This window comes from Amblyomma mixtum, chromosome 5, assembly GCF_055824585.1.
Source record: "Amblyomma mixtum isolate Tamu chromosome 5, ASM5582458v1, whole genome shotgun sequence".
Classification (NCBI taxonomy): Eukaryota; Metazoa; Arthropoda; class Arachnida; order Ixodida; family Ixodidae; genus Amblyomma; species Amblyomma mixtum.
In genome coordinates, this window is record NC_143016.1 from 30,378,262 (window position 1) to 30,402,751 (window position 24,490).

Genomic DNA, 24,490 nt, shown 5'->3' on the forward strand with positions numbered 1-24,490 from the left:
CAATGTTATTGTTATGTACTCACCATACCGAAACAATGACAATGTATATAGTGTAAAACATAAATGCTGGTTTCAATCACACGTTCCATAATTTTTTCTGAAGTCTGCCGTTCCTAGCATTACAACTGTGAGGAAAAGCAAAACAAAGCAGGCAGAGAACAAGGAATGACCAAAGTATTTTTGTGTCTGTGTGTGCGTTACGCTGTCAAAAAAAAAAGGGAGGCTATAAATGAATTGAAAGTCCAGATATGCAATGAAACAGAAGAGATGTTTATAAAAGCAGCATCTTTATTTTCTTTTTTTGCCATACCGAAAAAAAAAAAATTACACTCTTTACGGAATAGTATACATTACAACAGTACCAAATTCTTTTTTTTTTAACTATACACCCACCCATCCTTCATACAATGATTACATCCTTTTTACTTTTATTGCATCTAGCAATCCTCCCCCCAACATGGAGAAACAGAGTGGAGAAGACAAACAGAAGCAGTTGCACAGGGTGTACAACTCGGTAGTCCACGAGCACGGCCTGTCACAGTGAACATAAGACATTTCAGGCTCTAAACTGTGCCCTGGCTCCTTACGTACCAAGGATGTAAACCAGTGATTGAGATTTGGTCGGTAACTAAGAAGTTTGACTTGCATATGCTGCTCTGGAACCAAGTGCTATGCCCTCTGAAGACTACATTCCTTAGGCTTAGACAACACAACTACTGCCCCCAGCTACAGGGGGACACAGAAGACCGAAATGCCCGCCCATTATGAGCAAGTAATTCTAACACACTTTATTTATCACACGTGAAGACATAGCGGTACTATCTCTTTTTCTCCTTTTTTTTTACTTTTCTGAACTGTTTTTATATCGAAGGCTCTTAATTTTTTTTTTATCCTTCATGGAAGTGGAGCACACTTAATGCAACACGATGTGTGTGCAGGGCGTCTACACAAAGCTACGGCCTCAGTTTGTTTGTCACTGATACTCTTCAATTTCAAATGGCTACAGCAAACAAGGTGCAGCTACTGCACACCCTACAATAACTGCACTAGTTATGTAATGGCACAAGAATCTGAGAAGCTTTGGGGGCATGGAGGAGCCCAGAAAACTGTCGTGAAGATTTGGCTGGCTGGCTGCTTTTGTTCTCTTGCATTTGCTTGCCCACTTGTTATCCAAGAACATTCAATGACTCTTCCATGCAGAGACAAAAATATAACTGTTGTGATACTATGGACAATGTTTCTGAAGCTAGCTGCTTCACACTGTGCAGGATTGTTCATGACAGAATCACCTATGCACATCCTACACAGGTTGTCGGTTAAGTAAAAAGGAAGCTCATTCAATCACTGCACTATGCAACGTAAATAGATGCCCTATCGAGCCAAGCACATCAATTCATGTACCTATAGAGCTCTCTCGCTTGCTTTGGCAAAAAAGACTACAGACATCTAAAACGTCACTCACTCCCGCAATCCTTCCCCTCTTGACGCAGTATTTAACATGATCTGGTCACCCGTGCACAGAAAAGACTTCGTTCAAAGCCAAGAAAACAGATGAAGAAAAGAAAAAATCCTGCTCTCTAATGCTGACAGCACAAGTTGAATTTCAAAACTGGCTAGGCCCGTTGATGGCCAAGTGTTCTTTTTTGATCAGCATGCCATGTACCAGTTTACTTTTTATATCCTCCTGTATCGTTGTACTTTTCTATAAGGCAGGTATGCAAGAAGACACACTTAGAGAACAACAGTTTGCACATCCACACACAACTCATGCACACAAACACAACACACACCCACACATGCACTCACGCAATCTCACTCCCACACGTGCAAGTACACACACATATATACTCTCAATGCCAGCACTGCATACACCCTTACACGCTATTTCCTCAATGGTTAAGGGTGTACACTCAACTGCTGCAAAGACTAATAAATGCGTCCCATCACACCAACGAGCCCCTCGGTAAGCAGCAAACAAAACATGAAGACCCATGACTGCAAGATGTCATAAAAGGGCAGATCTTTTTCAGTAAAATGACTTCTAACATACAAGAAAAAAATGCACTGAAATTTCTCGTGCACAATGACTGTTACACACGTGACGGATGCCTTGCAATTTTTAATTACTGAAGAAAAAAAAGAACAAAATGAGATGTGGGGCCAACACAGAAGTCACCAGTTGAGCACATGTGTTCTCAATCCTACTGTAACCTGCCGGACGAAATATGGCACTAGGACAACAATATGCACCACTCCCTACCTCAGAGACATGATTGAGAGCCTATCTAAGCCATGTGAGGAAGAGTTGAATATAGTATATACAAAAACAGAATGCTTAACCGTGCTGAATTTAATTAGTAGCATCTCTTCACTACACTACGCTGGACCTAAGTTAGTACATCTTCGACACATCTCTTTCCTGAGTTGTCCTACCGGACAAGCTAGACTCGCAGAGCAAGGAACGGTGAGTTGTCTGCATGCTACTTTTTGTCAAGACAGTCTCACAAAGGACTTGACCCAGCTAAGCTCTCTAAAAATATCAGTGCAGCTAGCAACAAATGTAATTCTTTGTGTCAGATGTGTTCGAAGCACTGCAGTAGAGAACATATCTCTCCTGTGTTCCCACAGATTAGAAAAAAAAAAAAGAGCTGGCAGATTAGCTGCTCCTCATCAAGCATATGGAACTGAGAAGAAGCAATTACGTGATGCAAATTCTGCACTGTTGTGCTCTGAATAACTCAACGGAAGCAAGCTAAAGAGCATTTGTAGCTATGCTAAACACAACGGCTGAAAGTTTCCCTGTCTTTTATACGCATATACAACTGAGCAACTCTTAAGCAGAGAAGAAACAAACTCTGTTTCAGACTAGCAAATAAATACACGACTTTAAAAAAATCTAGCCTTCATTTGTTTGCGTGCTGCCACAACAGTAAAATCTTGAGGGTGGGGCAATGCAGGGAGAAACAAGTAAGCTCGAGACCACACACTGCTAAGTCCTGCAAGGAAGAACAGCTAAGAGAATGCCGCAACGGCTGTCACAATGCAGTGCATTTCGCTGGCTCACACCTTCTGCAATCAGATTAACAGACATACCACAGGTTCAAACAAATGCACTGTCCACTGCTAGAACTGTGCAGCCTTTTGGCCCTAGCAACATGTAACAAGAACAACTATAAAAATGCTCACAGCAAATAGTTGTCCACCACGTAGGACAGGATTGTGTCTTTGTGGGCTGGTCGCTTCAGCTTTCTTTTGCCAAATCGTCAACATGCACAGCTAAGGGAAGCCACTTCACATTACCATAACCATATGCATCTGAATGAAGGCCACCCCATGAGATAGTCTCCTGCGGCCCAGCTGACACCATCGACCGACATTTCCAAAAGCACAATGGCGGCTGTGACCTTTGGGTCAACTTTGTAACTGGCTGTACGGGTCCTTAGAAACCGCTCTCAGACATCTGTGACAACAGCAACAGCAAACATGACAGGAAGAAAGTTTCTCCAGATGTGTTCCCATGGGCCTCATCGCAAGCAACAATTGAGATGAAAAGCTGAGGAAAAATGTAGAGCAAACATTTTCATACACGCTCAATACCAGTCAGGTAAAGAAGTGGATGACTCCAAATCGCGAAGACCTCAGAAATTTCCACAATGTTCATCTCAAGCTGTATCGACGAGGCTCATATTCAGCACAACTAGAGAGATGCAGTGGTGTGTCTCTGCGACAGATTGGTTTTCTCTTTCCGCACCACTAGGACGGAGCCCTGCGAGTGGCCCACCAGTGTTCTCGCTGCACTCGTGGTGGTCGCCGCCCAGGAGGCCGCCGGTGTGGTCTGCATCTCGCACCGCTCTATGCCCAGCAAGCCCTTCGTTTCTCGAATGTACCCCGAGCCCTCGGCAAGAAGGGGTACATTGGGGGAACGTCCAGAAGGGGGCATTGGGGGGAATGAACGTCCAGGAAAAGAAATAAACCTAAGGGCTCATCTGGCGTCAAACGGACGTCTCGCTGCCATTGGGAAAGGGCTTCTTGGCCTCTTGGGGCGAAGCGTGCTTGGAGGGCACGGGCGTTGGGGCGTCAATGCGGATGGTGATGCCACAGTCCTCCTCGTCGTCCTCTTCAGCCATGGTAGAGAGACGCTTGCGTTCCTCTTCGTTGAGCGCATCTTTCTTACTTCCACGTTTCTTTTTTCTGTGCCCGGCCGCAAGAAGAGGGTAGGAAGAGAAGCACAAGAAGAGTTCGTGGTGAGAGGCCACAGAGGGAAAAAGAGGGAAGAGAGAGGGAGTGAATCAGTGCACGCAGCTCACTTGGCAGTGGGACGAACGGGCACCAAAGTAGTCAAACATGAGGCAGTGGCAGTGTTGGGGCACCAGTTATTAGCTGTGTCAGGGCCCAGGTGCAACAGGCAAATGCTTTATCATACAACAAACGCTACGCTGAATCTCCTGTACGTTCTCCGAGGACTACACTGGTAGTAAAGCCTAGTTCATCCAAAGCAGAACGCACACTCAAAAACCCAACGCTGTCTCAATGGGTTTCCCAGCCAGATTATTAAGCTGCAGAAATGTGGTGTAGACTCCTCTCAAGGATAAGCACACCAGGCAGACAGCAACAGCACTACTGTGTGATGGTGTTATATCTTTCTTCACCCCATCTGAAGTTTGCAAGCACCTATAAGCCCAAAAGTAACCTTGACTAACTTGTGAATGTCTCTCTATGAAGCAAAAACCTTGTAAATGGGCTTAGCCCTTAAAAATTAGACGCATGAGCTTTCCACGCATTCTTCTCAAAGCTCCAAGAATTCAGTGGGCATAAATGGCCATGCTGCAAATGTTTATGACATACTAGAGCTAAGGAAATTAGTTGTTCGACCTTTTCCCACTTGATTGAATGAACATTGCTTTCTCAGATATTACTCATTATCATCAATAATGCTGCCAATAATAGCACCTCCAGATGCCATAATTGCATTAATCATGTGATAACTGCCTCTTGGTCAGTAGGGTCAAGTATTGCTCTCATTAGACGAGCTCCCAATCAGCATGTGTCATGCAACTCTTGCAACTCTTGCAATTGCAGGACGAAGTTGGAGCTTGCATTCACAAGGCTAATTAAGTGACAGCGTAGCAGAACTTTCTGACAATGAGCAGAAAGAAACGACTTGCAACCAAATGTTTTAGATACGGCAGCAGAAATCATGTACTGAGTCCCTATTATAACCAAACAATCTTGACATTAAAATTTTGCACCTCCAGTATGTGAAAAAAAAAGCATCCTGCAATTAAAAACATGCTGTTTCAAACAACACTTTTTACAAGCAACACGTGAGGAAGAAAAATAAAATAGGTGAAACCAGGAACAATTTAACACCAAGGTGGTGAAGGCAAAGCAATTACTCAGTGACTGGTGCGCTGCATGAAGACCCTCTCAAGACTTCGCACCAGGATTTGTAAAACCGTACATAAAATTGATTTTTTACATACATGCTGACCTTTTAAAGTGTACCTAACTGGCCGTTCTATATTTCCTTTAGAGGACATCAGCACGGTAGCATACTAAAGGTGTGAATCCTCAACATTAATTTTAGGGCCTGAATTTGGACCATTAAATAAAAAGAGAGAGATAAAACAACACTGGTGCAGTGGGAGCATTAGAGTGATGCAAGGAAGACTAATGTCACCATCACCATCATTATTATCCAGATTAAGTCCACTGCAGGGCAACGACATGTCCTGTGCTCTCATTAGCTGCACCCTCCCTGCCCCTGCAAGTCCCACTGCCATCTCTTCAAATAGCTTTCGGTTATGTTTTTCTCTCCCTTCGAATCCACTTCCTTCCACTAAAGTACCATCGATTAACTCTTTGCTATATTGCATGCCCTGCAATTTTGGCTTTTACATGCAAAACATATCATCTAGAAGTTTACATCTCTCTTTTGAGCCTGTAGTAAAATTCTTAATTACCTGAAAGTGAAGAAATGAAAAAAAAAAAAACAACCTAGAAGCTATGAACAAGTACCCATCACATTCCACTTTTTACGGGCTAAAACATTGCTCAGCCTTCACTGGTACTTCCAGGTGCAACACACCTTCGACCATCAAGTCACTATATTTTTTGTTTATTTTTACTTTGAACCAGATTCAAATAAAATTGTCACACCAGAGGGCTCAATAAACTTAAGTGTGCAGTAGGCACACAGCTGACAAACAGCATTTATGATGGTGGTAATATATTTCATAGCATAGCACAAACTGCAAAATGCATATTAAAAAAGGTTGACCATAAAACATGCGTATGTACTCCTGGTTTCACCTTTCAGATGCTCATTCAAAGAAGAAATAAGTGACCACATACTGGATTTTGCAACTGCTTGCCTCTACAACTGCATGCATGCAATAGAATGCATGCAAGGAGACTAATAGCTTTTAAGTGTACTACTTAGCCCGTGTACACAATTAGAATTTATGACTAATCTGGAATATTTTCCACTGCTGTTTTTGAAGCAATGCACATGTAACGTACTGGCAATATTGGAGCAAAGACTAAGTGAGCAGTTTACTTGAGTCGTCAGCACTCCTGACCTTAAAGAAGACAAAGGTTTGGCTGGAAATGCAAGAGCTCATACAATAAAATGTGCATCTCTGCCCAAATTTTAGTAAATGCATTTCACAAGATGTACATGTGAAACAGTTTGCCAAAAGCAGATGAAGACTGAAATTTAGACCAGTCAAGCACACGCTTGCTGCACCTGGTGAGGTTAGTACGAGTACAATGGAAAAAGTAAAGTGTGCTTAAAAGTCAGCTGTACATACAGCAAAGGTTAGCCACAAGGAATAGGAAACACTTAGCAAGGGTTTGTTTAAATTTTCACTGCTGAGTGTACACAGGGGAACTCATACAGGGTGAACAATCGAACGCATCTACTCCCTGTTTGGTACAGTTGTCTCTGGTAAGTGAAACATATTTGCAGTGCTGTTGGAGATGAAAGCATAAAGCTGTACATGGATGTTTAGAAGGTGTTAGGCCTCATAAATTCAACAAAAGATATGAATCAACAATGTATGGCCTTCATTACAATATGTTCATGTTTGTGCCCATAGGCACAATACTAGCTTGTAATCCGTGGCTGCTATAGCCTTGCAAAGTAGGGAAGCATCATAATATTAATCCATCAAAAGATTTAAGTTTCTTGCAATACTTGTAGTACAACCTTCAAGCCTTCATACATGGCCTCATTTAATTATTGGATATTGCATATTATTAAGATAGAGACACTTTCTGTCATTTTTATAAAACAGCCCTGACGAAAGCTTTCCATTCGTTTATACCAGAATAATGCTCAGGAGCTTATGGCTAAGGAAAGTATGATCTGCAACTATTGGTGGCAATGGCGATGACAAGTTTATTTTCTTCTTAAGAAGGGCAGAACTACTTGCCACAGCCTTTACACCAGCCTTTAAACCAACTGACATAATTTTCCATACAGTACGCTTCCTTTGCTCTTTGACAATATGTGCCACCTAGCGTGTGTCTGACACCGTGACGCACAATTTCCAAATGTGAAATAACCCATGGGGTTCAGATAAGCTGCCTCTGGTGCTGCAATAGAAATTTCTGTAGTTTGGAGCCCCGCATGCAGACCTCCTCACGTACAAGCATATTCAATCAATCACACCACGGGAACTGTCGTGAGATGCAGTCCACTTGCTAGAGGTCAAGATGACAGAGGCAGAAGCATCACAGAAGCGCCCTAACCCTGCCCAAGCTTAGCAACCTTGCGCAGAGAAGACATGCATGCTAAAAATGATCATTGCTGCATTGCTGCTGCTGTTAATGTGGGCAAAGTGAGCCAAGCCATGCAGACACACCTGCCACAGTGGTTAGGAGACCTACGTACCTGACTACAGTTTGAATGGGCAGTGGGGGGCAGTGCAAGTCGAGTAAGAGAAAAAAAATATAAGCCGAAGAAAGGGAGAGGTGACGGGAGAGGACGAAAAAAAGAAAAAAAGGAGAGAGAGAAAAGGAACGCTACGGGTGAGACACTAAACACGCACGTACAAACAAAAGCACAAATGCAAGCCAAAATGCTATACGACCAGGCCTGTCCATGGTCGACCTGGCCTGCTCACACAGTTGCACTCTCAAGAAGCTGACAGCTAAAACTTGTGCCTTCGTTCCAGATAAATGTGCACACTGCCTCGTATCCAGGTGTTACAGGCCTCTCCCTATCCAAGCCATTGTTTTTTTTTTTGAAATTATGCTAGAGCTGTTTTTCTCACTGAAACCCATACATCGTGAAGTTAAAGAATTTAGTGGAGTATAGGCACTAAATTTTCAGGTTCTTTCAAAATGTGCCCCATTGCACTTCCGATAATTTATTACAACACTGTTTTTCTCCTAGAGTTTCGGTTTCAGTTTCCATGTGCTGCGGTGTCAAGGGCAGTTCACAAGGCACGTATGCTCACAGAACAATGACACTCTTTCCACTCTGCTATCTGCAGTGAATTGCAGAGCTAACATAAGTCACATGCAGCAAAAGTGTCACTGCTCTGTGAGAGCACGTGGCTCTGGAAATGTCCTTTGACATCACAGTGCATGGGAAATGAAAACCAAAACTAAAGGAGAAAAATGGGGCCGTATTAATTTATCTAAGGCACACTGGGACATATTCCCACCCGTTCTGTCATTATTAAAGCCCGTGCAACATTATCTGCAAAAAGAAAAGAAAACTCGGTGCACATACTCCATCAAGTCACAAAGCTCTAATGCTATATTAGTGAAAATTGCACATACTGGCAGCGGCATACATGCCTCTGTTGAATATAGTCTTTACAGTGCAACAGAAGATGTGGTATGACATCATTTCTTTTTTCTGTAAATACATGGCAGAGCAAAGGATCACTCCAACTGTGCTGTTCGCTGAGAGGCTAAAATCTCCAGTATTGACGTGTTCAGCTTCTCACCATGCTCCACACGGCAGTGCTGTGAAGCACCATTTTGAGGGAAACAAGGTTCAAGCATGAATTAAAACTGTAACCTGCAGCTTGATCAAGCAGACCACTATCTCTCCTCCATCGGAAGCAACCATGGAAACAAGACACCACAGGCCACTGTTAACTCTGCACCAGTACTGCATCAAGCACCCCACACCAAAAAAAGGACAAGTGTATAAAGGCAGTCAGTCAACCCGAAATCACTCCACCCATCATGCCAACCTGGTTCATGGGCAAAATTAAATGAAGCAGGCACAATAGCAAAGAGATGCAAGACAGTGTCCCCTAATGCATCATTCCAGTGGCTAGAAACAAACAAAAACAATACTTTACTCTCAAAACAATCGCAACCAGTGCTACTGAGCTACTCCTGATTGCATGAAAACATGCACTTCTTAAGGGGGGATGCAGCTTTCAATACACACTTTCTTATTTTTTCATAAATGCTGAATAAAAATCGTTTGCATGTTAGGAATACTTTAAAACTCAAGTGAAAAAAATTTCAGTATTATATCTGAAGAACATTTTTTTCTACAAATTTTTTCTCTTCTAGACCTTGTGGAAAGCCTGCAGACTTGACAAAATGCAGTAGAAGACTGGTCCAACGTTTCTTGCATTTCTGAATGCAAGCTGCACGTGATGAAAATCTTGAATATTTTCCCCCACAACACCGTTTTTTTCTTTTTTTTCATTTTTTACAAGGCAGTTGGCATAGGCATGTCTATAATGTAAAAAAGATAGCAAACTAAAAATCCGAAATCCATCGAAATGAAAAATTAAGATTGTCATCGTACACAGTGGAGTTCTGTGAGTGTAACAATAGAAACGGGGTGAAAACAGGGAAAACTGTCATGAAGAAATCTGTTCCACAAGGCGAGTATTTACTTAGAAAACCAGAACGGAGAATAACGCCCATTTTTTACTGAGCGTTTTAAGTTTGAACGTAGTAAAACTGAGTAGGATGTGCAAAAAAGGCACTTGAGGCAACACTGCCTCAAAGGCAACCACGTGCAGGATCTCATCGTCAGCCGCTACCAGCAGCTGCGTGCTGGGAAATGGGGGGCGGGTGCCGATTCACCCCTTATAGAAAGCCGTAATCGGCAGCCGAGCACGGGGAATTCGGGGGGGGGGGGGGGGGGGGGTGCTGGTTCCACGCGTTGACAGAGCAGCTGCACGAGTCCTCCAATCACTGGCGCTCCATCAAAGGTTGAGGCTTCACACATACCTCGGGTTTTTGGGCTTTGCTAGTGAAGTAGTGCTTTTGTACTAAATTTTTTTTTTTGATAATCCTCAGTGGATTTCAGCAATGAAACTTTGGGACAGCATAGAAATGAGACACACGAGCCGATACAATGGTTTTCAAAAAAACAATTTTTTTTTTTGCCACTTATTGCGATTTGAAAGCTGCGTCCCCCCTTATTAAGGCGGGGCTCCAAGCTTGCGTGGCCACTAGCTATTAATCACAATATTTGCGCGATTGCTATAGCCTTCCTACTTAAGATAGAAAAACAAGTTTTAGCTCCTTAGCTCCATGGGGCCCAAACATACGTGGGTCGCATTTTCATGATGACGGGTAACATTGAACGATGAAAACTAAAGGACTACTAAGTGTAGCTCAAAGAAATTTTCCATACTTAGGAGATACAGCTCATACACGGGTGCGGCCCTTACACGAGATTATATGGCATCTGCTGGAGCCAAAAACTGCCCTCTAGTTGCTGAGATTAACATTTCATTCAAACATTGCAGAAGCAGCCCTCTTTTCGATGCAATAGTTCCTCCAAAACACCGCACACAAGCAGGCAAGTTGAACAAAAGTATTGTGTCATGCACTCGTGCTAACAATAATTGCTATTAACAATGCGTACCACTGAAAAGTAAACACATTTTTCTTTCTAAGGAACTAAAACTCGTTTTTCTATCTTAAGCGGGAGGATCACAGCGATCGTGCAATCGTGATCACATAGCCAGTGGCCGTGCAAGTGTGGGACTCCAGCCTTAATTCATTTCAGAAATAAAGGGCTACTTGTCAGTAAATGCAGTTAGGTGGCATTTTTTCACAGAAGTGCGCAAGCAAATATGAATCTTGACGGTCAACTTGTACCATACCATGCAAGCAGTCAAAGACAAAGTGTAAGACTAGTTAATTAGTCAGATATTTCGCATGAAATGTTAAATAATTTCATTCATTATTATCAGGAGCGCCTGCAACTCAAAAAATTGAAGTCAAGCTGCTCCTTGGGCATTAAGGAACTACTGGGTAAAATTTGTAATCATTAATTTTTTTCTGCAGACGCAATAACCTTCTGAAATAATGCACTGAATATGTATTTCAGAAAATCTTCACCACATTGAGACTATATAAGGTACCTTTACAAAAGTATAAGGACATACGGAGGACACCAAAATGGTCGAAAATACTGTGTAATAGCTCTACTCACGAAAAATTTATTGCAATCAAAAAACTGGCTCTTAATTATGAAGAATGCAATGTAGATGTTGCAAATATGCATAGTACTCTACAGCTACAGTACATGAAAAACTAACCTTTCACCTGGCTTACATAGTTTTTTCCAGCTCTTAATTCAAAAAGGCACACATATTTCTTAAATTTTCTCGTGTAATGAGGCTCTTAAGATATTTAGAGTGATAATTCTCTAGGAAATAATTTTCTGGGAAAAATTGTTTTCTGGTGAATGCTTTTGTGCATTTATGTCCCATCCCTGATTTATGTCTAAAGTCTATTGCAATCATATCTTGATTGCATGTAATTATGAAAGACGCAACTTGGGACAACAAACATATGAATCATGACTGACAGTTTGTTTGGTGCTCATTGTGCAAGCAAATATGAATCTCAACCGTTAACTCAAGCCATACCATCTGGTCTTGTCCTGTTTGAGATTTGTTACAAAAACATCCTTCAGATCTCTCTGATCCCTTATTTTTTTATGTCCCTGCTTCCAATTAAATGCTCAAACTAATCTTTATTTTCAGTCCGTACAACTGATTTGTCTGGCAAAAAACTAGGCGTGACAAAACTTCAGTAATCCTCTGCATAAACACCTGCGCTGTAATAAATGCCTCGAATGATATACACTATAATGATATAGTATATAAACAGGTATCAGGCACACACCAGGTGCCTAGTCATGTTTGAATCTTGCCCTCATGTTTTGACTTCTATTTTGTCTTATAACTGAGCATGCGTAAAAATATAAAAAGCAAAACCTACTGGGAAGCACATCACTTCTTTAAAAAATTGCATAAACACTGAAGCCAAACGCAGAGGAAGAATTATAACTTGAGCAAAATTTTACTTTAAAGGCTTGGTGAAGTAACTGGCCTGTACCTTCTGTACCATGAGCTGGATCATGGCATGAATCCAGGCTGAGGTTACATAGAGACCAAAAAGTGAAACCGAGCAGAACATGGATGAAACTGTCCAACTGAACTGTCCCTTCATATCATCCCCAAGAGGTAGTACTTGGCTCACATGAGCTTCTTCTGGCATATTATGGGCTAAGAGTGATAATGGGCTTACAAATCACATAAATCAGTTCAGCCAGCTTTCTCCTAGGCAATAGGATTTGCCGGGCTAGTTGATTCATTTCTGAATTAAAGATTTAACTGCGCGAAAGGATTAGGACAACAGGAGACACATTCACGGCAGTTAGAAGTGCTTCTAAGTGTCGTGAATGTGTCTCCTGTTGTCCTAATCCTTTTGCGCAGTTAAATCTTTAATTCAGTAATTTCTCCTAAGACAGCAGGAAGTGGTATTGAGTATCAAAAATGGTATAAATAACTGTGAGATCAAACAGTTACGGGGATAAGTCAGCCACTGAGCAGTTAGCCATGGTGTGTTTCAAATTTGTGGCCAGAGAAAAGTATATGCTGACAACATCCCCTTCTTAATAGGCTGTACCTGGCGTGCGCAAGGTTTTTACTGTTTTTTACTAATAACTAATTCAGTAAAACTGGCATTTTCAGTTTAAAAATTTCTCCTGGGAAAAGGTTGTGTTACGTTGCATTGGGTTTTATGGCGCATAAGCGGCAAAGATTTTCATGCGCAAAACACTAGGTTAAAAAATCTGTGTTGTATATGAAGAAATAAAGGCTTTCAAAGTTAAAATTTCTTTAGAACACTTCCTTCCTTTAGGAATGTTAAGGGACATGACAAATCTGCAACATATTTTTCTCCTAAGAGCAACCTGGCATGGAGAGAAATTGGTTCAGCATAAAATACAGTGAAATTCTTTTTTCGTAGCTTCTCAAATTCTGCACATGCACATAAGATGGGGTTTAAGCACACCTTTACATTTTCGAAATACGTAGCGCGAAAAACAAGACACAGGCAAGGTGAAGACCGGACACGAGTGCTTGTCTTTCGCGCTACGTATTTCGAAGATGCAATTGCTCCGACTAGCCCAGTTTAGCTTACTTGTGCAGCACCTCTACATTCTTTGCATAGAGGTTCGTCTTTTTTCGCGAGTTTGAAATTGTGCATAAAATGTGTGCAGTGAGTGAGACACGTTGTGTCAGTGAATGAGTGGGCCAGCTGTGGATGTCTGCGCTAGGAAGAAGTGCCTGCCAGCAAATCCCACCTGGACCCGTCGTCAGCCGACTTGGTGCTTCCCGAAGAAGGGTTGCCCCCCTTGTGCTGGTTGTGCTGGTCGATGGCCTGCCAGAGACCCGTCTGTGACAGCTGCTCCGTGATGTTGATCTGCGGCAGCTCCTGCTCCTCCTTGTACTTCTCCATGGGCACCTTGATGAGGTTGCCGTTCACCAGGGCTATGGCCACATTCCCCGAACTGGCCTCCGGAAGCAGGGCATTCTGCAAAGCCAGCAGTGCACGTGCTCTGCCTACAAAGCTTCCAAGCACAAAACACTGCGACTAGATGAATGGGTAACGAGTCTTTTACGCTCCCCGTGTCAAAACTGAATCAATATTACTGAACATTTCAGTCAGTTTTACTGCTCAGCACTGACAAAATCAACCTTCGGATTACAACTGTGGTTGCGGTATATTCAGGTGACTACTGTATCTACAGGGGCTGACGCACTTGGGTCAGCGATTCTTTAAAATCCTTTCGCATTGTCCACTACGTGGACACGGCATTCCGTCATGTATTCTACAAGCTCAAATGTAAAAAGCAAAGCGCAAACCACCTTATGACAAAAATGTTACATGAAGCCTGTCATGGCATGCAAAGCACATGCTTTCTGTAGCCTTTCTGACATCGATTCAGGTGAGAATCACAATGGGGCACCTGGATTTTTTATCCAGTGTCAACAGCCTGTGTTAAATGCACCACACTATCGAATTTATAGTGCTTTCTGATGATGCATGGATTGCAGTAACAGCTGACCAATTTCCAGGATTAGGAGAAAAAAAGTAACGAAGAGCTGGATAGATGCTTTGAGAGAGTTAAACAAGAGGGGACACCAAGCTTTCAAGTTCATATTTTTTTTTTGACAATTAGAAATGAAGGAACTGGAAAAGGCATGCCCCAGTATGCTTTAGATCAGTTACTACAGTTGGTTTTTTGCAAAAGGTATTGCTTTTGGTTCTCATTTTCAAATGCCGTGACGTGAGAACCAAAAAATATGCAAAAAACTGCCATGAGTCACGTGCACTCGCAGAACGTTGACATATTCACTCCTCCGTCACACCTGCTGCGAGTCAAGAGTTACCACAAGCCATGTGCACTCACGGCAGATGACACAATAGCCAACGCGTCACTGTTTTCTGCATCCACATGACTCCTGGTAGTTCTTTTCATATTCTCTTTCGATGTCACAGCCCGTGCGTACCCCACCTAAAACCCTTTATGAAAAACAGTTAAGGTACACTGAGGTACTCCCTCCAGTTCTCCTCCAGTTCAGTTGTTCCTATGGAACTGCAAGGGGCAGCAAAAGGTAGATTTTGTAAACATGGAATCACTATTCTGACTATAACCAATATTGCCAGGAAGGCAAGGTATGTTACATTTCATTTCCATCACAAGGTGTTAAGTGGTCGCAGCTAAATAAATTAGTTGTTAATCCTTGCCTGCTGGAGCGAGCACGTTTATGTATCAAATCTAATATAGACTGACAATAACTGACTAAGTAGGAACACATTAACATTGTCTATGGCCTGCTGGCATACGAATGCTACACAAACGAATTATCTGCAATTCATATTATGGCTTCATTAGTCACTAGTACACTGGCTCATAGGGCTTTGTTCTACTAGAAAATTATATTCAATCAGAATCACCACTAAGTCTAATTACATAAACCACAATCACTTCCCACTGACCCGCTGCAAGAGCTCAACATATAGTACCACGCAAAAAAATTTTGCAAACAAAAACCCTTTCTTACATATTTCTTGGCCTTAATTTTCATCTATGACCAGAATTCTTGAAACAGGTACCTTAACCTTTCCCTGACTAATTACACTAGCAAGCAATAGAGTCTCCAAAAGTTATGCCTCTAGTTCTTGAGGGGAGATGCGGCTTTCAAAACCAACTTTCTTATTTTTTGATGGATTTTGATGAAACTTTTTCTGCACATTGGTACTGCTTTCAAACTTAAGTGCACAAAATTTCAGCATTAAAAGCAAGAACATCATTGCATAGAGCAGAGTTCTTTGAGTGCAACAAAACAAATGGGATCAAAATAGACAAAACAGTTGTAAAGAAACCTGCACACAGTGAACATCCAGGCAGAAAGCTGGAAAGGAGGAAAACGACGATTTTTCGAGTATTTTCATTATACAGTGCTGGCGCGGTGCATGAAAATTTTTTAAACTTACTTCCCGGTGGATTTTAGCTGTGAAACTGGGAGAGCACAGAAAGCGAGGCATACAAGCGGATGCACTGATTTTCAAAAGAGCGATTTTCTGACCATTCACCATAATTTCAAAGCCGCGTCCGCTTTAAGCACGTGTCATTGACTCACAACCCCAGTTACGATGCTTGAATTATGAAAGTACTACACACAAAGTACTAATACATGATCACAAAAAGAAATGCATGTCAAAGTTCTGACCACTGCACCAAAAACACTGTGCCGAGTTGCCGAAAGCACCACCTGTGCCCATTACCAAAATGTTACTTAAATAATGCTCTTGATACAAGCTGCAGTAGTCAAGTCAATGGTAGCGCAAGCAAGCTGCTACAAAAAAAGGTAAGGAAATGACTGTGAAAGAGCAGATTAGGAAAGAGTGCTTTTAAGAAAGATTGTATGCATGCTCACCTTATCACCTGCTTCCTCCTGCATCAAACTCAGTTTTGCAGGCTTTGGTATGAAACAAAGACATGCTCATTCTTAAAATGTGGCACACAGTACAGCACATGGACTTCCAAATTCTAGGCTTAGCCACAGGCACCCAATTTATGCAACAAGACAATATGTCAGGCTCCTTTCCCAACAAAGCTACATGAAATGCAAGCTTGGAAAAGTCTCTGCAATGTTAGCAGCACAAATTAACATGCACCTGCAAATACATTCACCGCACAAGCCTTATCTCCTTGTCAGCAATGCCATTCAATACTTCTTCGATGTAGGTACAGGAATAGCAACCCGTGCAGTACACTGAGTCATGCAAGGATTGGAAAGATTCAAGTTCACTTTCTGTCAAGCAAGTCAACATACAGTGATAGCAGTTATAACAACTACTCTAGGACTATGACTGTCAACTATCAGCCTGAGAAATTAAAAGCTCAAGGAAGGCCTTTAGGCATTGATTGTGGTAGCTACAACTACATGCACATCTACAATGGATACGCTAGATAGAACAGGCCACGCATATCACATCCACTACCAAGCATTATGGCAATTCAGTTATACTATGTATGCTACTATGTCTGTCACGAAACATAGCACGTGCAAGGCCTGCACTGACAACAAAGACGAGCACACTCTTAATGTAAAGCAAAAAAACATGCCTTCAGGCAAAGCTCCCTGATCATACGGGTAGCAAAACTCCTGAAAGGGTTAACATTTTAAACTCCATCATTCTGGCTAGGCTGCCACTTGAAGGTCAGCTGTGTGTCACACTACTAAAAGCTTTCAAATGGCCAGCTATAGGGTGGCTTAAGTGCTATTAAGATGCAGAGAATGAAAACTCCAGGGCTCCATCACTGGCTGACTGCATGGCTCACAGGCGGCAAATCTGGGCACACCAACCTCTGGAGACTGGCGGCAAGATCACGCCCAAATTTTGATTCGAGTTTCATACTTGTAAGGATCAAAGAACTATGGTTGCATGCTGCTCTTTGCATGCAATTCTGACATGCAGATACTCGTCAAGTCTAATAAATGCTGAATATCGGCTGATGGGCCACTCCTTCTAACATCAGATATGTCGCATATACATTTGAGACAGGAAAATTCCAGGCATCTTGCAAAAAAGAAACAAGATGAAGGTGTCTTGTTTCATTTAAAAACACAGGATTTCACCCTTAATTTGGAAATCAGATTATACGAGCTTAACCACAAACTAAAAGAACAAGAAGTGCACTGAAATTCTTGTTTGGCAGTCATATTTTTTTTCTTACCTTAACCTTAAATCGTCAAAAACCACAAAACCATTTCACAGGCCAGACTTGCTAGCACTTAAGGAGGGTCCCCAAATGTCTTCGACTGTGTAAAGCACATTAAGACCAGGAAACGTCAAAAAGGCGGAAGTTTACGAACAGTATGGGCATTTAAAAAGAATATCAATACTTCTGAACTTCATCTCAAGAGTAAGGCATTAGGTGCCTAGCGTTACCCTACATCTGCTATGTTGCACCAGCAACAAACATTAAATGGCAGGTTCACATAAAGCATATCCAAGGCGTAATCAATATTATTAAAGGCAGCCAAGAATTAAGCTGAAGTGAGCCACGTCTCCTCCATCCCAATATCACTATCACTGTTCATATTCCTTTTCATAAGAAAGTGAACCGAGGCTCACAGATGTATATACACACACATACACACACCCACATTTTGGCAAAAAGCATTCCCCTGATTTCCACCGGAAGCATGCACACATGCAGGCTGCAAGAAACTACTGTAAATCAAACCTTCATCTCAAATTCTTCCTGCTCCGCTTCCTTCTTCATCTGGTCTTCCTCCTGCTTCTTCTTGGTGTGTTCAGGCATGATGTCGTCGAGAACCTTCAGTTCCTTTTGCGTGAAGATAAAGTCCAGCAACTTGCGCACACCAATCATGACCACAAGCTGAAAACAGGAGAAATAAATATCACGCACTGAACAAATGATACAAAACTAGGTGTTCCAACACTTTTGCAATGCCTAGCATTCTTGCAGTGAACTTTGGACAGAAACTTGCCAACCGGATGCATAACTACTACGAAATAAGTACTTTCAAGTGTGTTTTACAGGCACAGAAGAATAAGGTAGTAAGAAGACTAGCAGAAAAGCAAAGGAAAGCATAACGTGTACTTAGTGTTCGCTGTTAAATATAGTGATGCCCATAATTATAGCATACAGTTGGCAATGGCTCCATCAATGAAACAATTCAGCAGAAAATAAAATCAGTGCGAACAAAAGGTCAAGCAGGTCAAGAAGACCCACATATTCAATGAAATGCCATCAGCATTCCCAAAAGCTTCAACTTGTTATTTTTTTCTCTTTTGTGAAGCAAAAGGTCTCTTCGCGCACTGTCTGGCTGACGGCACTGTGGTGAACCACACAAACAGCCCAAAGAAACAGGAGCATGACACACTGCTCTTTTGCTACAGCTACAAAAGATGCTGAATTCAACTAAGCACATTAAAGAACCTTTAATGCAGGGGGAAAGAAAAAACAAACAAAACAAAGCCTGATACTAAGAAGAGACTTCTGTGGCAGTAGTGTCAATGAAAGAGCACTACATGGGCAAAAGTGTTGCGTGGCTGCGCTTACCATGAGTGGGAATGCAATGGAAGAAGGCTTGTACGATTTGATGAGCCACAGGCAGACAAGGCAGGTGAGCTGGATGAGCGTGAACAGGTGCACACGCATGGTGGGCACATGCCGCAGGAACATGTGGTCGGGCTGGTACTTTTGCGGCATGAACATGATCAGGATGCGGTCGAAGAACTGCACAACACCATCACACACACAGGTTTGCATGAAGCCAACTGACCAGAATCTCAGAGCAGTGTTCAAGACGGCACCTCAAGATGGCAACTCAAGATGGCAACTCAAGATGGCAACTCAAGTATAAAATATCTGAAACAGTTTTGTAAGTCACCTGAAAGGAGCATTTCATAAGAAATGCATGGCTGAAATGTACTGCTGTGACTCTCCTTAGCATTACTCACGTTGTGAGCACTCAGAACGGTTAGGTGCGGTACAGTATGACAGGTCGGCAAAGCCATGCTTGGATCATTTGCCTCTTGACCACAGTATTGTCATGTGCAGCGGACAAAACAGACCCACCGCAGGATCTGTGTCGTCATCTGAGGGTAACAAGGTACTCCGACAGAGTGGGGAAAAGACACGATTCACTTCCATTCTCTACGGCTGGACTCTGGAAAGGAGCTAGCTGCAAGCCCTCCTTTTGAAGTGGAGGAGTGGAGTCTGCAGAAAGCATTCTCGAGTCTCGCGCATTTCTTTTTGCTAGAAACAAAATGAAATCTTTGGCAAAACCTGAGCACCTGTCGAGAGGCGTAATCTTCCCATCGCTTTTTTTTTTTTAAATTTTGGTTGGTAAAATCTGCAATTTTCACTGTAAACATTCGTGACCATGTCTTGCGTAAAAATCACGTAAGCAGTTCCCTAGACCACGCAGAAAAAATTCACCCGTGAAAAGCTTAGAAGACTGCTTCTGAGCAGAGTTACCTAAATAAATTTTTGAGGCTATGAGTGCAATTTATGAGTGGCACTACTGGTGAATTTGACTCGGTAGGTCTTGACAGACAATTACGATAGTTGGTAACGCATTTTTCACAAGCCACCTGCCACAGCAGGCAGGTGGCGTGTTACGCTGCTAGCCACTCTCCAGGGTCTTCCCATGGCAGCCATCTCATGGTTGTCCATTCCTCCGATCTTGCCATGGCAGGTGCCATTTCGCTCTGCTACTACATGCCACAGTTGTCAGGTGGCGTGTTACGCTGACTGTGCCGACAACACTGACGCTGACGACTATGACACGGAATTCATGAATGAGCGCCTAAGAGCTGCGCTCCAAAAAGCAATTTGGAGCAGAGTATGTAGTTGTCCTACGCTAGTGTACTGAAGATATTTTGTTACCCAAATGTTGACAGTCGAAACATTGCTGTGCACAACGCTGGCACTTTTTTAAACAAATCCTATTGATAATTGCAGCTGTTATGCAAGTTCACATCATTTCTGCATACATTTCCATAATATTAGCAAATACTGTGCAGCAACAGACAAGATTTCACCAATCTTATGGCATCTGGTTGTCACGTATGGAATGCACTACTATCAGCATTCACGCTCAGTAGTTTGAAGCAAAGAAAAATTAAATCCAAAGTGCAAAGTACCTGTGAGCCTTTGAGGGATGACACTCCCATGTAGAGGAAGACGCCGTATAATACAGCCATTGGAATACGCTGCAATGCATACAATGAGTAAGTTTCTTGCACACAAAGTCAAGCATTTGATTTCATGTGAGCCCAGTGATCAGTAATCCAGCCAAGGATGACCAGACTGCTTTCGCGTCAATAAAAGGCACAACAAATGGCATTTGAGAAAGCTTTTAATTAAAACTCTGCCCAAAACACATGACAACCCTTAAACTTAAAGATTACTTTAGGGAAAGAAAAGCGAGCCCATTATATGCGTAAATGTGGTTGCTTTACTACAAACAAAGGAAAACGAAAGGAAATTTAAGCACCAATCGCAGTTCACCAACATTGCAGTACATTCACACCAGCAGTGATAGGTGGTATACACTGCTTCCACACAGCAGACAGAGCTGCAAACTGAGACTAAAAGGGAGTAAAGATTACAGTGGGCTCTAGAGAACAGGATGTCTTCTATGTCTGTGCAAAGAGCACCGAGTACATTTCGTCCATACTCCCATTTTGCCACCGCACATGGTAACGACAATTCACCAGTCAGTGCATGCATGATGTTAAGGAATTGAAGAGCCACACATCTGAATTATTCGAGAAACCCAAGACCTCTTGCAAGAAAAGAAAAACAGTTACCTTGAGAACAGGAGTGAAGAATACTGACAGGCCCACCAGTAGGAAGATAAAGACCTGAGTCAGCCTTTGCTCTCTGCAACACAAAAGAAATGTGGACATCACATAAGCAATTTTTCAAAAGACAACAGCCAAATTATGCAGTCTTAGTGCGATGAAAAGGCCCAAACCACAGCACCTAATAGAGACAATGATTCGTGTGTGCGTCTATAAAAAAACAATAAATACTCATAAAATACTTATAAATAACAATAATAATAAAATGAACATAAGGAAGAGATCACCATGGGAACAAAAGAAAACAGCAATTTTCCTTGAAAGTTAAAACAAAACTATGCAATAAACCCGTTGTTTTGCAATGCAACTAAAAAAATGTTTATCGTCTCAAATTCATGTGACAGTTGACACTCAAGTTTTTGGAAAGAAAGAACTCACAAGCACAAGTGTCAGCTGAATGACAAGTTCACAGAATAATTAATGACTCCTGTAGCTAAGACTTTTTGGCAGGCTAGTTGGTTCAGAAGCATCATGAAGCTTCCAGCATGATAAGACGTTTTTTTGGCAGGCTAGTTGGTTCGGAAGCATCATGAAACTTCCAGCATGATTGGAGAGACACAAAAAGGACGAAGAAGCACAATACGATGCATAGCGCTGCGCAAAACTCATTTCATAATATAGCTGAGCGGGAAGTGTTGCAGGCCTGAACGCTTTTTCTTATGGTTAAAAGCACTGATAAGGCACTTAACGGCAGTTAGAAGGCAAGAATTCTTATGGTTAGAAGCACTATTAATTAACGGCAGTTAGAAGGCAAGAAAGATGAAATGGTTGACAGCACAAAACGAACATGGTGTCGGAAAGAAGGAAGTGCCTCAGTTTGCTGAAAATGCCGTAACAAGAAGACCCCTGTTTTCGACCAGGCTTCTCGTCATCTCGACATGAAACCTAAACAAAAACAAGTCCTCCTGTCAAAATGTCGGTCAGCAGAGTGAAGCTCCCCCTTTCTCCTCTTCTGCTCCTTCTTTTTTCGTGCTAAGGCAATTGGTGTAACATCCGCGAAAACGGAAGGATTTAAAGAAGCATGAGACGGTCGCACATCTCACCTCACACCCAGGAACTGTGGCTTCTCTCCGGGCGCCGAGCTCTCAGATTCCATGCGCAGGGAGTTGACGTGAGTCATGGCCAGCACAGTGGCTGCCACGAACCAGGGCAGACCCAGAACAGAGCAGATGGCGATCAGGATGCTCAGCACCAAGAGGTCGAGATGGTAGCCACAGCCTTTCTGTTATTCATGGGCAGAGGGGGAACGCCAGAGGCGAAATGTTGCTTTCAGGGGTGCATTATCACCATCACCACCACCACCATTATCATAATTATTCTTATTGTTATTATTGTTGTTGTTACGTCACTTCGTTTATTAGCTATCTTAGAACACTGAGGACAAATTGAATTTGGCCTGTATCGATACATTACCACGTAGTAACAGCAAAGACACCACTTGAACTCAAAATGGAGCTTTTATAAACTAGTTAAGGCCAAAAAAATGAAGCACAGGTGTCGCCATCACCACCCAATTTTGCAAGTAAACAGCGGAGCACTGGCGCAGCTTCGTGGGCAAGGATACCAGAGTCACTCAGTTCAAAAGAGTGCTCATGGAGTCCTTTGCGGTGCAGACACCATAAGCCTGAATTGAATGCGAGGAAATTTTTAAAATGCAACTTTCTCAGTAATAAAGGTGTCTTTCGCTGCTGGACAAGCATCTACATACCCCAGAGAGAACCACAGAATTGATTTTTAAAGAAAACAAAAATTTGATTGAGTTGTCCTAAGCACCCCTTTAAAAGCCAGAAGGCATTACATGAGCGGAGGGGAGAACAATGTAAACGCAGACTGGAAAGATTGATTATGATTATTGTTGTTGTTTTGTTACAGTTAGGTTAAGTTAACCCTTTACTGCCCAGTGAAGAGAATTTTCAACATTTGCATACCATTTACCCATTACTACATGGAGCTATGACACAAAGTTTGATGTCAACATGTTCTCAGTAGCCAGTGCTTTCCAGTCAGAAAGTTTGGCATCACTGTAAGCAAGCTGTGTGAAAAAAAAGGCAGCCTGAATGCATCACTTCGAGCATCAACAATTCCTCGTCTCCCATTTTCGGACAAACATTGTGATTAAAATAGGAAAACATTTGTAGGACAAAAAATTGTTTACTGACTCTGGGCCTTCGAGTCGGTTCAAGGCTTTCAAATTGGTCTTTCACCCAACTCGGACTTTATGCACAAAATGAACTGACTGCAAACTGTAACGAACTGGCGACATGCAGGCTTATCAAATTTTAGCGGCGCAAAGAAATTTTTGATACTGGCTTCTGGATAAGGACAGACTAGGTAGCATAATGTAAGGGTAACTTTTTTCTCTCTGATTCTTTGATAACTCAGGCTTAAAAGGGTCAATTATTATTTAATTTGTCTTTTCTTGTAATTCAACCTTATTAAAAAGTCTCAGCAAATGCCCAAGACCCAAAATGTGATACCCATGTCAGAGAATTAAAATGAGAAGAACTGCCAATGAATACATTAAAAGCACTGCGAGTCACGCTAAACCTCAACCAGAAAAACTGTATGCTCTAAGTTGAGCAATCAGTGTGCAGCCAGCCAGTTTGACCTGAGCAGGACACAAGCACTGCCACATGCATGGGCAAGCACAGAAAAATAAAGACAACCATTGCCAATAGGCAGCTACAAAAAAGCAACACCAACAGCGCGTGGGAAGACTCAGGACGATTTTTTATATGTGTGTACATCTGTCATCCTCACAGAACTAAACCCGAGATTTTCTATATGCCAAGGATTCATAGAAAAAACTATTTCAGCCTTGTAGCCTTGACATCTAGCTGACAATTGGCAACTAAGAAGACAGTGCTCATAAAAAGGACAGACTTGCTTAATATACATCCTGTCTGAAATTCTGTGTTCACAAAGCAACGTGAAACCACAACTGCTGGTAAAGGAAGTACGAACTGGTCCCCATTGAGTCTAAATTATCAAAAGTCAACTGCGAAGAGCACTGCTTTTGGAATAATGAAGCCATCCGAATAAAAGCAGAATAACAGCAAAAAAGAAGTTAAAACTAAAAACCTTCAGCTTGTTTTCCTTGCGGTTGATGATAACGGCTGTGATCTGCTGGTCCATGAAGATGAGAATGGTGGCCAGCATTGCAGGGGCAGCGGCCGCCAAAATTGTCCACCAGGGGTTGCGACCCAGCATTGGAATCAGCCAACCACGGCCTTCCCAGGTCGGCTATAAATGAAAGAAAAAAAAAGATTTGTTTTCGTGA

At 42.2% G+C, this 24,490-nt stretch overlaps 1 protein-coding gene and 1 long non-coding RNA gene across 11 annotated transcripts in view; both read right to left on the reverse strand.

The window, feature by feature from the left end:
* Positions 1-268: 268 nt before the first annotated feature.
* Ndae1 (Na[+]-driven anion exchanger 1) overlaps positions 269-24,490 on the reverse strand; it is a 207,260-nt gene continuing 183,038 nt past the window's right edge. For 8 of the 10 annotated variants that reach the window (XM_089543780.1, XM_089543777.1, XM_089543779.1 and 5 more), the window contains 9 exons: positions 24,292-24,453; positions 22,254-22,432; positions 21,157-21,229; positions 20,488-20,556; positions 18,899-19,075; positions 18,056-18,211; positions 16,239-16,280; positions 13,598-13,827; positions 269-4,191 (listed from right to left, as the gene is read on the reverse strand). In XM_089543780.1, coding sequence (XP_089399906.1) covers positions 3,993-4,191; positions 13,598-13,827; positions 16,239-16,280; positions 18,056-18,211; positions 18,899-19,075; positions 20,488-20,556; positions 21,157-21,229; positions 22,254-22,432; positions 24,292-24,453 — 1,287 coding nt within the window. In that variant the 3' untranslated portion in view covers positions 269-3,992. Of the gene's footprint in view, positions 7,902-13,597; positions 13,828-16,238; positions 16,281-18,055; positions 18,212-18,898; positions 19,076-20,487; positions 20,557-21,156; positions 21,230-22,253; positions 22,433-24,291; positions 24,454-24,490 lie in introns of all 10 variants that reach the window. The other 2 variants (XM_089543778.1, XM_089543774.1) reach the window with 2 other exon arrangements.
* On the reverse strand, positions 9,068-13,591 carry LOC149341651 (uncharacterized). Its single transcript, XR_016282952.1, has 2 exons — positions 13,446-13,591; positions 9,068-13,305 (listed from the first exon to the last, which is right to left on the reverse strand). It is a non-coding gene; the product is annotated as an uncharacterized LOC149341651 (long non-coding RNA).